At 46.2% G+C, this 14,267-nt stretch overlaps 1 protein-coding gene across 9 annotated transcripts in view; it reads left to right on the top strand.

The window, feature by feature from the left end:
• LOC104344009 (guanine nucleotide-binding protein G(o) subunit alpha) overlaps window positions 1-14,267 on the top strand; it is a 135,233-nt gene that overhangs the window by 60,446 nt on the left and 60,520 nt on the right. The window contains exons 4-5 of one of the 9 annotated variants that reach the window (XM_086469265.1): window positions 3,570-3,627; window positions 8,430-8,442. The exons of 5 other annotated variants lie outside the window; for them this stretch is intronic. In XM_086469265.1, the coding sequence (XP_086325391.1) occupies window positions 3,570-3,627; window positions 8,430-8,442 (71 nt within the window). Of the gene's footprint in view, window positions 1-3,569; window positions 3,628-8,429; window positions 8,443-9,046; window positions 9,084-13,067; window positions 13,088-14,267 lie in introns of all 9 variants that reach the window. 3 more of the 9 variants (XM_086469273.1, XM_086469266.1, XM_086469272.1) reach the window with 3 other exon arrangements.

Raw genomic sequence — 14,267 nt, 5'->3', positions numbered from 1 at the left:
TCCCACAAGATACTGGTGGAAGATGGCTTCAGTGGGAGCCCTTGAAAGCACCAGAGTGGGACAGCACAAAAGACAAGGTGCTCAAAAATATTTGGCAGAAGACCACAGCCCCAAGAAAAATAAAACCTCCTTGCTGCCCACAAAGGGGCTTCCTGGCAGCTCCTGATTTTTAGCTTGGAGAAGAGGAGACTGAAGGGTGACATCATTAATGTTTATAAATATGTAAAGGGCAAGTGTCAGGAGGATGGAGCCGGGCTCTTCTCGGTGATGGCCAGTGATAGGACAAGGGGCAATGGGTGCAAGCTGGAGCATAGGAGGTTCCACATTAATGTAAGGAAAACCTTTTTTCACTGTGAAGGTGACAGAGCACTGGAACAGGCTGCCCAGAGAGGTTATGGAGTCTCCTTCTCTGGAGATATTCAAAACCCACCTGGACATGTTCCTGTGTGATCTACTGTAGGCGGTCCTGCTCTGGCAGGGGGGGTTGGACTAGATGATCTTTTGAGGTCCCTTCCAACCCCTAACATTCTGTGATTCTGTGATTCCACACCACTATCCACTCCTTCCCAAAGGCCAGCACAGCCTGGCCAAGGTGGATTTCAGCCCATTCGATGGGGCTCAGCACAGCCACTCCCCGCAGAGCGGAGAGCAGTGGCCTTGCCCTGGGTAGCATCTGGTGTTGGTGAACACAGTCAGATGCTGTTTGTCCTTCTCTAGAGCCTTTCTGTCCATAAAGGGATTGAAGGACCTGTAAGCCAGCACAAAAAAATACATCTAGTTATTTGATGTACTGTGCAACTGAGGCACTAAGGTTAAACACACACCATGGCAGAGGCTTCAAAGATGCTTATACGTGTTTCTGACTGTATGGGTGCTGGGGCACTCACTAAAATCCTTCCAGAAAGTCACCACCATTTTTGAGACTGAAGTTCAGGTTGCATCTGGCTGCAGCCTGATGGGGGCAGGGTCCTGTCTTCAGGTATGATTGCAAGTCAGCTCTCCCAGCAGCAATTGCAGATAACTACAAACTACTCAACATATTTCAAATACATGTCAGTTATTAAGTGGATTTATTTCCATCTCTTCTGGGAAGTGTTGGGAAGCATTGCTGAGTCACGCTGCTTACTCACTGGTTTTAGGAGTGCCATTTAAAATATTTGTTTTCTGAATGCATTCTATGATGTTCCTATTATTTGAATGTCTCCAGATGTAAAATGAAAACATTTATACAGGGCATCCCTGGCCTCGAAACAGATCTCTGGTATGCATAAAACAAATGTCTGGGGAAGGGACCTCTCCCTTGGCTCTGTTGTTTGATGTTTATTCAGGGATGATGGTGAGGGATAGCGCAGTGTTTGCTCTGAAACAGCAAGAGCACAGGCAGGCTGAGCTTGGGAGAGCTTGGGAAGGAGAGCCGGAGCAGCTGCCTTGCTGTGCCCGGGCACGTGGGAGAGGGAAGATGAGGAACATGGTCCTTGCTTCACCAGGTGCTAATAAACTTAGGACACAATATTCTCCTGCAGTGGTCCGCTCCAGCCACAGACCCCGAAGCAATTCAGCCGCCTGGGGGACATGCCATCAGGCGCCCTTGCAAGAGCACTGAGTCCAAGGGCAGGGCTGAACCCGGGTGCTCGGCTGCCTCAGGCTCTGCACAGAGCAGGTTTCGTTGTTAGCTCCGGCAGGGAGGCGTGTGGAGGCCTCACCGACAGCCCGGTCCCTTTGCATACCAAAATTAGCCTGGATGGGGGGAAGACCACAGCAGAGGAGCTATTTTGTGGCCTGTGGCTGTGAAGTCCCATCCTTCCAAAAGGCGAATTTTGCTGAGCTGGCAAGGCAAGGAGACAGAGGCTCCCAGCTGATACACTGCCCTTGAGGAAATTAAAATGTGCCGACCCTGCGCCCAAGCCTACACCACCCTGCTCCTCCTAAGGGGAAGCCTGTCCCTCCAAAGCAAGCGGCTGCTCCTCGTAGCCCAGGTAAGTCAGCCAGGGAGAGAGCTCTTGCCGCCACCGTGGGGATGGCTGCCTTCCCCCAAGCAGAGGCACAGCAGGATGGCGGTACCTCGAACGTGTCCCTTGTACTGCATCAATCATGGGGATGGCAGTGTATCTGCCACACATGAAGACTTTATTACCGGAGTACAGGTTTTACTGAGGCTATTAATCAGTATTGTGTACATTGGTAATAACTCATTAAAGATACCACATGGGAACTCATTTAACAGCTACAATTACTGCTTTGACATCAGCCTCACCTGCTGAGTGGGGTGTGCGGATGTCTAGCTATGCAGCAGGGACTAGCCTCACCCATGGCAGCAGGAGCCCAAAGATGCCATTCACCCAGGTGGGGACTGCCATGCCGGGAGGCCAGGCAGGAGTTCATGGCATTTCATTCAAAGGAAGAAAAGAATCAAGCTCCAGATGAAGATTAGGAAAAACAGTGCCTCACCAGCTGCTGTAAAACAGTATCATTTTGCACCCTGGCAATGTTTAGCCTTGTGGTCAAAGACAGAGAGAGAAATGCGTAGGAAAAAATTGCAGGACATGCGAATCAGCCTGTGTCTGGGGGCCCCAGGACACCTCATCCTTCACCGGCAGAGACCCACATCCATGGCACATCTCCCCGGAATTGCTCCAGGCAGCACAGCGCATCCCTCCTGAGTGTCAAAACCCACTCGGGAGCCAAAGAAAATCTCACCCACAGGCTTGAACAATTTTCTTTCTTTCTGCTGTGCTCTTCATTTTCCAGGGCTGTAGGAGTTTCTGGTTTGCAGCATATTCTATCTGTGTTGATGGCATGATTGGTGCTAGATACTTCTCCCTTGATAAGAAATAATTCCCCTAGTTGGCTATTTATAATTAAGTCCTCGTTTTCCTATAGATTGGTTTAAGACTAGATTAACTTCATTGATTAGAGGGAAATTACTCTTGATTTACACTGAGGTCATGGGAATGGAGAATGAAGTGACACCTAGGAACAGTCCTACAGTAACATGCTCCGGTTAGCTTTGTGGTTGTCATCCACTTGTGAACCCATTGAACCCATCTTTCTGCATTTTGAAACTATCCCTGAGCAGATGTTTGCTCCTATATGGGAAGGGGGGTTACTAATCTGATCTTACCTGCTGGATATAGATTACAGATGTTTAGTCAGGTACCTAAGCTGTTTGGTATGTCTTGAATACAACCAGTTACTTTTTAGTTAGGCTGACAGCAAAACAGGAGCAAGGCTGTCCTCCAGAGAAATTGCTTCCAATTCGAAGAGATTTTACAAGTCAGGATGGGAGGGGAATGTATTGCACAGAGGAAACAGTCATCCATTAATGAGAAAAGATGCAAGCAGACTTACACCTCCGAAATAGCTCTTCATAGGTTTGGGAAGCAAAAAGGATCCCACCCTGTTCCCTCCTACCTGCTGGCAGCTGCTGTGCTCCAGAGGAGGAAGCCTCCTTTTCAAGCCTTCCTTGGAAAGGGCACAGTGGACACAGCTGTGCTTGGTCCCCTAGGAGAGGAGCTCGCCCCAGCTCCCACCCATGCCTGTCTGTCTGTGCAATCAAAGCTGAGGATCAGGAGACAGCGGCAGAGAAGTAGAGAGCCAGGAGAATGTTTGGCTTGCCAATTTTATTGAGTTTTATTTAAAATTATGAGAGCTTTTAGTGCTGGTAGATGATATTCCAGGCAACAAAGGAAAATTCTGCTGAGAAGAAAGAGATCCCAGTAGTCACCATCCAGTGAATTTGAGTTAGTTCTGTAAAGTTATGAATTAGTTTCTTCCAAGTGAGAACCAGGTCTCATCTCCATCCTCCCTTCTACATGTCATCGCCTTTGTGTACTTTTTTTTCTTTTATGCAGGGCAGGTTTGGCAACACAGCCTATGTGGAGGCGCAGTGTGACATTTCTGTGGATGCCAGAGATGGGAGAATTTTAGGCTAGTTTTTCCTCACCACCACCTTAGCCAAAGGTCTTGAAGCAATTTTTCTTCCAGCTTTTATTTTCCTTAATTATTGTTATTGGTAATATAAGCTTTGGAAAGCTTCTCTCTTGCCAAGCTCCCCTGCCATATTTATGAGGCATGCAAAGATTTCTAGCCAGTGATATTCCTGCTGTCCTTGTTTGAATCCCTTAGTTTCAAACAGACTTTTGTTTTCCTACAGCTTCCCTCGATGCGCATGGCAGGCAACACCTCCCAAGGTGCATGGCTTTTTGCTAGTGAGTTCAAGTTCTGCTTCTCATAGGTGCTGTGGCATGCATCTTCCCTTGCTCACTTCCACTGGTGACATCCTTCACCCAGGAAATGGCATGAGGTTAAATCTGCTCTCTGCAGTCGGTGTGCGCCTGCTGCTGTGGCAGGCTTTGTTTCATTTACTCTAGAGGCAAAAGGCATACCAAGGCTGAAAAGACCATACTCAGCATTATGGTGGATCATGAGTCAAGTTCAGGTTGGTCTTGGGACAAGTGAGTAGGAAAAAATCCTTATTTCCTCAACATTCTCTCCAAGAACAAAACCTCAGGGAAGGCTATAGGAGGATTTGTAGCAGTACGCAAGGCTCTGCAGGGCTCAGCTGCTCTTTATGTCGTTGCGGACTAAGCAACGAGCATCTTCTATTTCTTGTTGGTGATCCAAGCAAAAAATACACATGCACAAAACAGTCCCAACCCTAAAGCCCTGAATTGCATACCAGGAGGAGGAAGCCGATCCCCTAGCATGAGGACTCTGAGCAATTTCAACATCAAGGCTCTTGGGCCATGACGTTTCAGAAACCAAGCGGAGCTGGATCCAAACTACACCTCTGCTTATTTCAGTCATGGGCTGTATGCACAGACATTTTACCATCCTGAATCAGTTTAAAAACCACCTCTTGGGCTGACACCCCTTTTCTTGCTCCCCTCTTCCCATTCCTGAAGGAGCTGTAGGGTGCAATGCTTGTCGCTGCTCAGGCAGTTGCTGCATTCGATGTCCCCCAGCAGCCTGCAACCACAAGCCCGCCGTGCTGCTGCACACAGACATCTCTGATGGTCCTTCCCTGGGCACATTAAGGCCAAGGAGTGAGCCATGCCCAGCACATTTCAAACCAGAAAGCATGAGCAGGTGATACATTTATTTGGAAAAAGAAGAACTATGAGGACAGAGCTGCTAATAGTAATCCACACAGGCAGCAGCTCTGAGCTAACTTTCCACCACTAATCATCTGTCCCCTAAAATCCTGGGCAGGAGAGACTCCAGTTCTGGGGTCATGCTGCTTGTCAGCATGCATTTTCAGCTTCATTTCTCTGGGCTGCTCCAAGAACACAAAGGATGGAGGGGGTGGACAGGCTATTGCACCATGTCCCTTTCTCCTTTGCCATCAACTTTGCAAAAAAAGAGTGGGCAGCAAATAGACAGCAAGGGCTGGTGGGGTGGGGAAGCCTATCACTCCACACTATCATTATCTGTCTTGCCTTGAAATCCTCCAAGAGATCGCCAGGAATTAGTTCCAGTGCTAGTGAGTCTTCAGTGACCCTTTAGGAAGAGAACTGAGCTCAGGAGCCAAGTCCACCACAAAGCACCATCTTTCTGTGAGTTAAATTCCAGATGTAAACAGATGTTCTCCCAAGCAGCCCTTACAAACCCTATTATACGCATCAGGCAGCACCAGCACACCATGTGGAAAAGGAAGCCCTTTTCCGTAAGAAGCTGTAGGGTGTTGCCTGGATTGGGAAGAATTAGTCCAGCAAGTTCATTGAGCCAGAAAAATCAGATATTCCTTCATATTGATTATGCAGTTTGTGGTTCAGACCAGGAGTTGCTGATCAGATTGCTACACTCAGCCGTGCAAAGGAGTTTTAATAGTGCCAGGGCAGTTTCCAGTGAACTGTTTGACCCAATCCCACCCACCAGCGCTGAACTGGGTTCTTCTCTTGGCTGTTGTAGCAGAGGAGTGATTGTCCACAGGCTAAAGAGTGGGGTCTTCTCAGGTGGGCAGGGGCAATGTGGGCTTTGCCCTGTTTCTTCCTTGCTGAACCAGACAGCTTCTCTCCTCTGGGGCAAGAGCTGGGGGAAGTATTGGTGCATCCTTCCAAGGCAAGTGGCAGGATTTGGGTGAGCTTCACTCAAGCACCCTCTGCAAATGGCAGCCCAAGTCCAGGCGTGCCACAGGGAGACACTGACTTAGTTTCTGTTTCCTCTCAGTTGGCCTGGAAGAGAAGGCTGCTAATGAAAAGTGCCCATTAGTGCTTGTGGTAAAGGTGTTAACTATGAGAGATGAAATTCTTCCAAAGCCACAGAGATCCAGCCCTCAGCCTCTGTTGTGGGTTACTGTAATACTGGATTTGAACCAGACGTCAGGATGTTGTGTGAAACAATTAGCTGAACTGCCAGCACCTTGGTGCACACACACAAAATTACAGCTATAAATCCAGGGCATCTGAAGCAGTGCCCAGCACCTGAATCTGGATGGACATATGCTAGAAGTGGTCAGAAATAACGCCCCTGATGTGCAGAAGGAAAGGAGATCCAGTTTCACGTGCAGGACCACTAGCAAAGTTTCTTAGATGGTTGTTTCCAGCTCTTACAGGAAAGAAAGGGGCAGTAGGTTCTAGTTGAATGCTAAACAGGCTAGCAAGTACTAGAGTGATAGAAGTCGCATCTCCATAACTGTAAAAGGTTGTTCTAAAGGTCAGATCTGCATGTACTTTCCTAGCTCTGTGAATAGCTATTCCTTTCATCCACAAGTTGAGTTTTTGACTAGGACAGGCTGAAACAAACAAGGCTAAAAGCTGTCCCATCCATTATCGCTGGGAATGGCTTGTCTCCAAGAGCAGGCTCTGCCTCTGCAGATAGGACACACAATGTGTCAGACAGCAACCCAAGAGGGCAGATGGCTCACATGGACCATCCTCACCACCAAACCTTCATCCTGGGGTTTCAAAATGCTGCAGTGCCCCTCTGCAGAGAGACAGCGATGCCGTTGCGCTCACTGCCAACACACCCTGAGCGCACACCTCCTGGTCAACACCCCTTTGAAAGCACGGGCAGAAGCCAGAAGCCTTTCATTCTGTATACACTGCTCAAGACTATTTATCTGGAGTTAGGCTTCCTTTTCCACGCCCTGAGGTGAGATGTCAGGAAAAAAACCTTGGCAATCCTGCATGTATGTTTTCTCTCTCTCATACCAAGTCAAAACAGAAGGGCCCTGCAGCCCTGGTGGCACAGATGGACAACCTGACAGAGACACTCTGCACAGAGTGGGCAGACCAGGCTCTGATGTTTTTGCCACCTGAGTTTCTGGGAGTAACACAACCCTGCTCTTGTCGTGATTTTATTGATGTCCTTCTGTTGCCATTGCAACAAGGCACTTCGATTGGTGAGTAATAAACAAAATTAAAACCAAAGCAGTTTATTAAATGTCAAGCCAAGTCGGTATGTCTCACAGAAATGCCACCAGGACACTGAGACGGGAGCTCAGTTACTCTCCGGGCGTTCATTCAGGAGCAGAGCTCCTCCAGCAAACAGACAGCAGTGCCAGAGAGGAAGGGGACAGTTCATCTGGGTCTGCATGTTGCCATCATCTCCGAAGGAACCATCCTGCCTTCTTCACACACCAGTCCAGGAATGCTGGAGCCAGCCAGGCCCTGAAATACCTGTCTCAGCAAAGCCATTCCTATGTCCACGTGTAGGTGGAGGAAGGCAGATCCATTTGCAGGGTAAGCTAAACCTCAGCAGCCTACACAGTGAGGTCTTGCCATCATCTCCATGTGCCTCAGAGGGAAAGTCCTCAAGCAGGTGGTGGAGCTATGCCCATTATGAACACAGTGTCTGGTCCAGGAACCCTCTGTATCAGCAACCCTATCTGCCAGGCTGATATAGGTGAAGTAGGTTGGGAGATGATCTTTCAGTGAAAGAACTCATCTTCAAACAAAAACCATAAAAATGTTATCAACGACCCCTTAGTCTATGCCCAGAAGAAAACATAAGATGAAAAACTTAATTCTTGCTTGTGGAAGTAGAGAAACTATTTTTGCTATCCTGGGAAACAGCTGTCCAGGGTTTGAGGCAGGAAGACCTTAAAGTGCTCTGTTTTCTGGTGAAAGAGCTGATCCTGTGATACTCTTTTGCATCACCAGATTTCAAGAAGCAACTTTTTGTTGGTCTATCCAGCTGTCCTATTTAGAACCAGCTTATATATTATAAAAAGTGTATAATTCACAGTGCTTTCTAATTAGATGTTGTAAATACAATCCTATTTCACACCACTCTAATTTGCTCCATCACAGTATTTTAAAGTTTTGTATTAACTATATCATGCAGGGAGAACTATTCAAGGGTTCGAACCCAGCAATTATGCGCCACTTTGATTTGAACGTAAAGCTGATGTGAGTTCACATGGCAACATCCCATCATGACATCTGAAAACCTGGGATTAAAAGACACTGTTAAAGCTCTGTCTGAAGTCAAGGGTCACTTGTCCAAAGCATGGCAACTCAGAGCAAGCTTGCCAGGCTAGAAAAGATTTTGCAATCCCAGTCACTTCTGACCTTTACAAAAGAACTGAATTTTCAAGAGTCCATAGTTGGTAGATCTCCAGCGCAATCTACACCTAAGTTTGTGGCTGACATTCAAATCTCTAAAATTGGAAATGGGCCTTCAACATGTGAACTTGAAGATCATTCGTTATAGAGGGAAAAATCTTGGGAGTGAAGGGGCTAATGTGGTTAGGCAAACATGACTGGATTAGCAAAAGGCAGGATTAGACATTGCCCATTAGCACGCTGGCATGTGCAATTGCAGAAGAGGTGTGGGATGATTTATATGTTACTGTAAATGAGTATGTGCATACAGCTGCTCATCCTGTTTGTACAGATCAGATATCCACTTTGGTTCATTAAGAGATTCCTTAGTAGATGTGAACACCAAAGATTTGTTAAATGCACTGCCAAAATGAGCCGTAGAAAGTTTTCCCATGCATATTTTAACCTTGGACCTCTGGTATGCTCTTTGTAAGTGTTTATTAAAAAAATAAAAGAACCAAACACATTTCCCTGGTATTCGTAGAGTGAAAAAAACACAGTAAGACTGTAGAGTCCTTGTGATATTTTCAGGGAGCTGTTGTTCTCAGCTATCTTTTTAGCTTAAGAGCTCCAATTTGGGAAAAACGACAGTTTTTAAAAGTGCTCTATATCTGCCTTTGCCTCAACCTCTGTCTTAAAGACCGAAACCTTTGAAATCCTGCAGATGTGTCTTAACACAGCAGAATTGGTCTTGCCAAGCTTCTACATTAAAGACAGTGGCAGCCCTAGGTTAGAGCCTTCCTTAGCTGAGCTGTTGGAAGAAAACAGTGAGAAGTTGCATGGGATTGTCTCTCCCTCTTCCCCCAGCCCTCCCTGCTCCAGCCATGCCAGACACGAGCGTCCCCACACAGAGGGCATATCCTCAGCCTGTGCACATCCGTCTCCCGTAAAGTCAATCTGGCCCCAAGGCTTGTTTTGCTATTTTACAAGCGAACAAATAGAGCAACATTTCATAACGTCCTAATGAGGCACATTGAAGAATGCCCAGGAGACAGAGACAATATCAGTGTTCCTTGGCACAGAGAGAAAATCAAAGGCATTTGTTTATCTGAAGTGTCGATCTCTGTTCCTTTCAGTGGTGGGCAGAATTTTTATAGTGTAGGTTCCTGGAAATACTCAGATGTCACTGTTAGTGCATTCTGAGGGCATTATTTATTTTCAGATGTACCTATAAAAACTGAGACTGAAGCAAGGAAATATTCAAAGCTATTATGGGGTTATTAAGCTTTAAGTAGCACTTTGCACACTCTGTATGGCCGCGAAAGACCTAAGCCTTGTGGACCCATTCTTCTTCCCCTTGAATGGGAGTTTTATCACTGACTTGAGAAAGCACTGGTAAGAGGAGTCTTTGCCCACTAAAACACCCAGGATGGAGCCCAGCAGCACCCCAGCAGAGATCGAATTGAAAAGACACCAACTACACCTGGCCAGGACATTAAGGGAACGCTGTCTATCCCGTAGGAGTGAGTGTTTGGCAGCAAGTGGTGTCAATCTCTGCTTGATATGTCAGAATTAAAACCAGTGCCATGAAGAGACATCAGTACAGCCATGCGCATCCCACTGCATTACAGTACAGTACAGCTCACGAGCATGGGATCTGCCAGTGTCCCAGTATCAGCCCCTTCCTGGGTGCTGGCAGAGTCCAAGTCCGACAGCTGAGGCCAGCTCTCCGAGCTCTGTAATCACCCTCTCGCCTGCAGAAAAGCCGGTTGGTGCCTCTGCATCGTGACAGCTGCTGAAGTCTCACCTACAATCCTGATGGTGCCTTTAGAGAACATGCTGTTCATTCTGTCAAGCTGGCTGCTTTTTTTAAAGTTTCAACACTTATTAAACATCTTCCACTTCTCTAGCCTTGGTAATCAGAAGGCATATCCAAAAGGCAAAAATACCAATACTAAAATACCTTTGGAGTCTGGCTTACACTCGTGCTGGGACAGGGACTAGGACTAGATGCATTTGCTGGGAGGAGCTGACAGCAGGCGACCTCAGATGAATCACTTCACGTTTGGGCTCAGAAGGCTCTTGAGATCTGCCCCTCAAGAAAGTGTCAGAGATAAACTGGGCTCCATCTCCTTGCCCTCGCTGGTGAAGGGGTATTTGCCATCCTGGTCTGGCAGCAGTTACAGGTGGTAATAGGAGAGTGCTGCCTTGCAAGTCTCAAAGGAGACGTGCTGCAGGATGTGCACATCCAGGTAGGCTGATGAGAGGGAAGATTCAAAGCCCAGGGAAGGTGAGCTGAGATGACCTGTTCTTCAGAACAATTAAAAACATCCTCTTTAAACCCCTGAACAGAAAGGCTGCTGTATTATTAAGAATCCAAGCAGTCGAAAGGTGTTATCCCGTTAAAGGAAGTGCATCTCCTGCAAAAAGTGTTTCCTAAGGAAGTGATGCTATTCTGCTACGGTTGACCTTGTCAGAGACTTCTCCATTCTCAGTTGAATCTGGGAAGCAAGTATGTTAATAAACCCACTGCCAAGCAATTTAACATTATTCTGTACACTCTACTCACTCTGGAAGCCAAATTAATCATAAGAGAACAAGGAATTTTTGCTTATTTAATAACGTTTTTTCTGACTGTCACTATTTAGAAAACCCAGCAGATGAAATAGCCCCCACCCCAAGCCAAAATTATCTCAGTTGGTCAGATACGTTCATTGTGGTTTCTCCAGTTAAAAAGCTATCATCTGTCAGGGTTGTAATCATCCAGCCATCAGGACTGTATCAGCCATCCAACTTGTAAAAACAAATACTCTTCTGTTATTTTTGAGGACACACAGGCTGTTCCACAAGATCAGCTCGTGCCCACTATTTCAGAATGCCTCTGCAAGAGATTGAAAAAAGGAGAAGAGTGGTTTAAAAAAGCAATTCAGACATTAACAATGTCATGGCAACAGCAAATTAGAGCCTCAAAAGCAGAGCTCAGCTCAGTAAAGGTTTAGGGAGTCACTGCACTGCAGGACTGAATGAAATATTCAACACATAAAAGAGGTCCCCAAATGGTTTTTTTTATTTGTGATAATGATGCCATGCAGACTGCTATTTATGTGTATTTTTGCCTAACCATGGATTTTTTTCACTGCAGAAGATTTTAAAATAGTATACTTGTTAGGTAAACATGGGTCTATTTTCATTCTTGGAGAACTTTGGCATTTGCAAGTGTAATCATAAACATTAGCTTTTGCTCATGTGGAAAGCTACTGTTGTAGCAAAAAATTGGTGGAAGGAGAAATTGAGCATTTTGGGAAAAGTGAGAGATTTTGTACGTTGAGTAAGATGATGTAACATGCGGTGACAGCATGACCCGTAACCAATAGTGAGGTATGCAATCTCAAATTCTGTATTTTCACCTGCTGCATGTGTACAAGCAGACAATAAACCTCCCTTGCTATTTCTTTCCTCTCACTGCCCTGGAGCTTGTCTTCCAGGTTTTTCAGGCTTTTTCTTCCCAATGAGGTCTATCATGTCAGGCTGTCCAAGTATCCAGTGGCCATTCCCACCCCAGCTTTGATTGCCTGATCTTTACTTCAAGCTTCATTCTAGTGCTTAGACTCTTGATTATATTAGCCAGCCATGGCTGATACCAGTAATGGGATAGGATCAGGGGAAAAAAAACTGCGTTGCAAAAAATATCCTCTAGTTTTAATTTGGGCTTATGTCAGGCTGGCAGGGAGAGAAAACTCTGGCAGAGTACATTCCATACACTAAAGAAGACTCAGAAGTGAGACAGTACTCAATTTGTGTTTGTCTTGTGTTTGTATCTTTCTTTCTAAAGCCTTTTGTTCTCCACATCTTTCAGCTTTTATCCTTCCCCTTTGCCTTTGCTATACAGGCTTGGGAACTTGAAACAATTATGGAAATACCTTGGGACTTTCTGTCCACGTAAGTGGTCTCTCATGGAGCACTCTGTGCTGGTGGCCTACAGGGTCACTGCTAACGTTTTCATACTCATCTGCCTGATACTGGATGGGAAAGTCTCCGAGCATCTGAGGCTGTTGCAATATTTGCCCATTCAATTGCCATGTCCTGAGATTCTCCTGCCTTTGAAGATGCTGGATGTCTTTTAGCTAAGTCTCTACTTCCCATTATTCCTCTAAATCTTTTCAACCCATTTCTCACAATGCTGGAATCTTCTGGTTTTGAACTTGATCTTAACGTAAAATTTTATATAGTGCTTACACACACACCCCCTGAGTCATAGGGGTCAGCTCAGTTTGGAGCTGTGAACTTTCCCAGTATGTTTCAGACCAAGTTCTGTCTCCCAGTGACTCAGTACCAACAAGTCTTCAAGTCTCACACAGCTGATAGGCAGGAATTGGAAAGAGAGCAACCCAGCAGACTTTAGAAGTTGCAAGCTGTTACGGTTTGCCAGCTGGGAACTCCTGATACCTGGATCCAAATCCACTGTCCTCTGTACTGCTGGAGGGTCTGGGAAGCACTTAGGGTTTGAATCAATCAGTACCAGACCTGCCACTGAGCAAGGGTGGAAGCTTTTAGTGGTTTGTGCAATTAAACTTAAGTGAGATAAAGAGGGCTTTCAGACTGTAACAACGCCTTAAGTTAGGGCACGGTCAAGTTTGAAGCCTTCTGTTTCTTGCACGCTCCCTGTAGCACTTACCATTGGCGCTCTGGGCATCATTGTGGGGTTGTCTGGTGGAAGGGTTTTTTGGCTGGATCTGGCCAGTGGATTGCTGAACAGCCTTAGGGTGGCAAGGCAGCTTCGAGTTTCCAGAAGGTGAGCAGGGAAATTGCATGTACACAAAGCAAGATCTGAATAGTATAACTAAGAGCAAAAACTTTGCAAAGATAAATAAAAGGTGTTCAGAAGTCAAAGTCAGGGGAGTTCCTAAGGGTCCAGCCTCCAGTTTACAGTACAGTTTGCCATTTTTCTTTCTTTAGGAACTTTTAAAAAAGCAATACTAGGGCTTAGATCCACACTTCTTGGATTTCCCTCTCCTCCCCATCTGAGTACCTGACTGCTCTCAGTTACAGGAAACCTAAAACCAGAAAGACATCCTACATTGCTGCAATGCCCGAGTGGTTGAGCTAGAGCCCAGAAAAGCCTTACTGCGAAGGCGATAGAACTTATTTCTCTCCCAAAGAAAAGTGTCTAAGACTTTTAGTTTCAAAGCCATGACCTGGGTCCCACTCTGCTTTGGGAGAGGACACAAAGCTGCCTCCAGACAAACAGCTGGCTGGAGAAGAGCTCTCAGGTTGCAGGTAGAATTGACTGGGGGCAGATAGCTTGGGTAACCCTTACAAAATGGGCATTTTTTAAATCTCTAGATTTAGAGAGGTGACTATTTTGGAGGATCTATTGCATGCAGATGGAGTCTAGAAGGGTTAGAAGAGAGGGTTGATAGTGAAGGGAAAGAGAGAAGACATCAGCTGTATCCCTCCAACTTTTCACTTGGTTGCCTATCAACAGCTCCATCTTAAAGAGGATGACTCTGCTGTCAGGAGCTTCAGAGCCCCTCTGTACTCTGCTAATCTCTTGTTATTGCCTGTCAGAAGCCCCTTACAGCAGAGTATGGATTTTCTAGCAGAAGCCCTAATTGCTACGTTTGAACATGACTTATCCTCTCGAGTACATAGAGCCCTTGCCTTATCTGAGCCAGCAAGAGAGAGGGGTACCCTGAGCTTTCCCCTGCATCTGCTCAGCTCGCCAACATCCTACACTCCCCAATCCCCCAGAGCAAAAGCCCTTCTGGTGCACTGGTCTCT

The sequence above is a fragment of the Leptosomus discolor genome, chromosome 8 (genome assembly GCF_034619465.1).
Source record: "Leptosomus discolor isolate bLepDis1 chromosome 8, bLepDis1.hap2, whole genome shotgun sequence".
Lineage (NCBI taxonomy): Eukaryota > Metazoa > Chordata > Aves > Leptosomiformes > Leptosomidae > Leptosomus > Leptosomus discolor.
The sequence above is the reverse complement of the archived record's forward strand: the minus strand, read 5'-3'. Positions and strand labels throughout refer to the sequence as shown.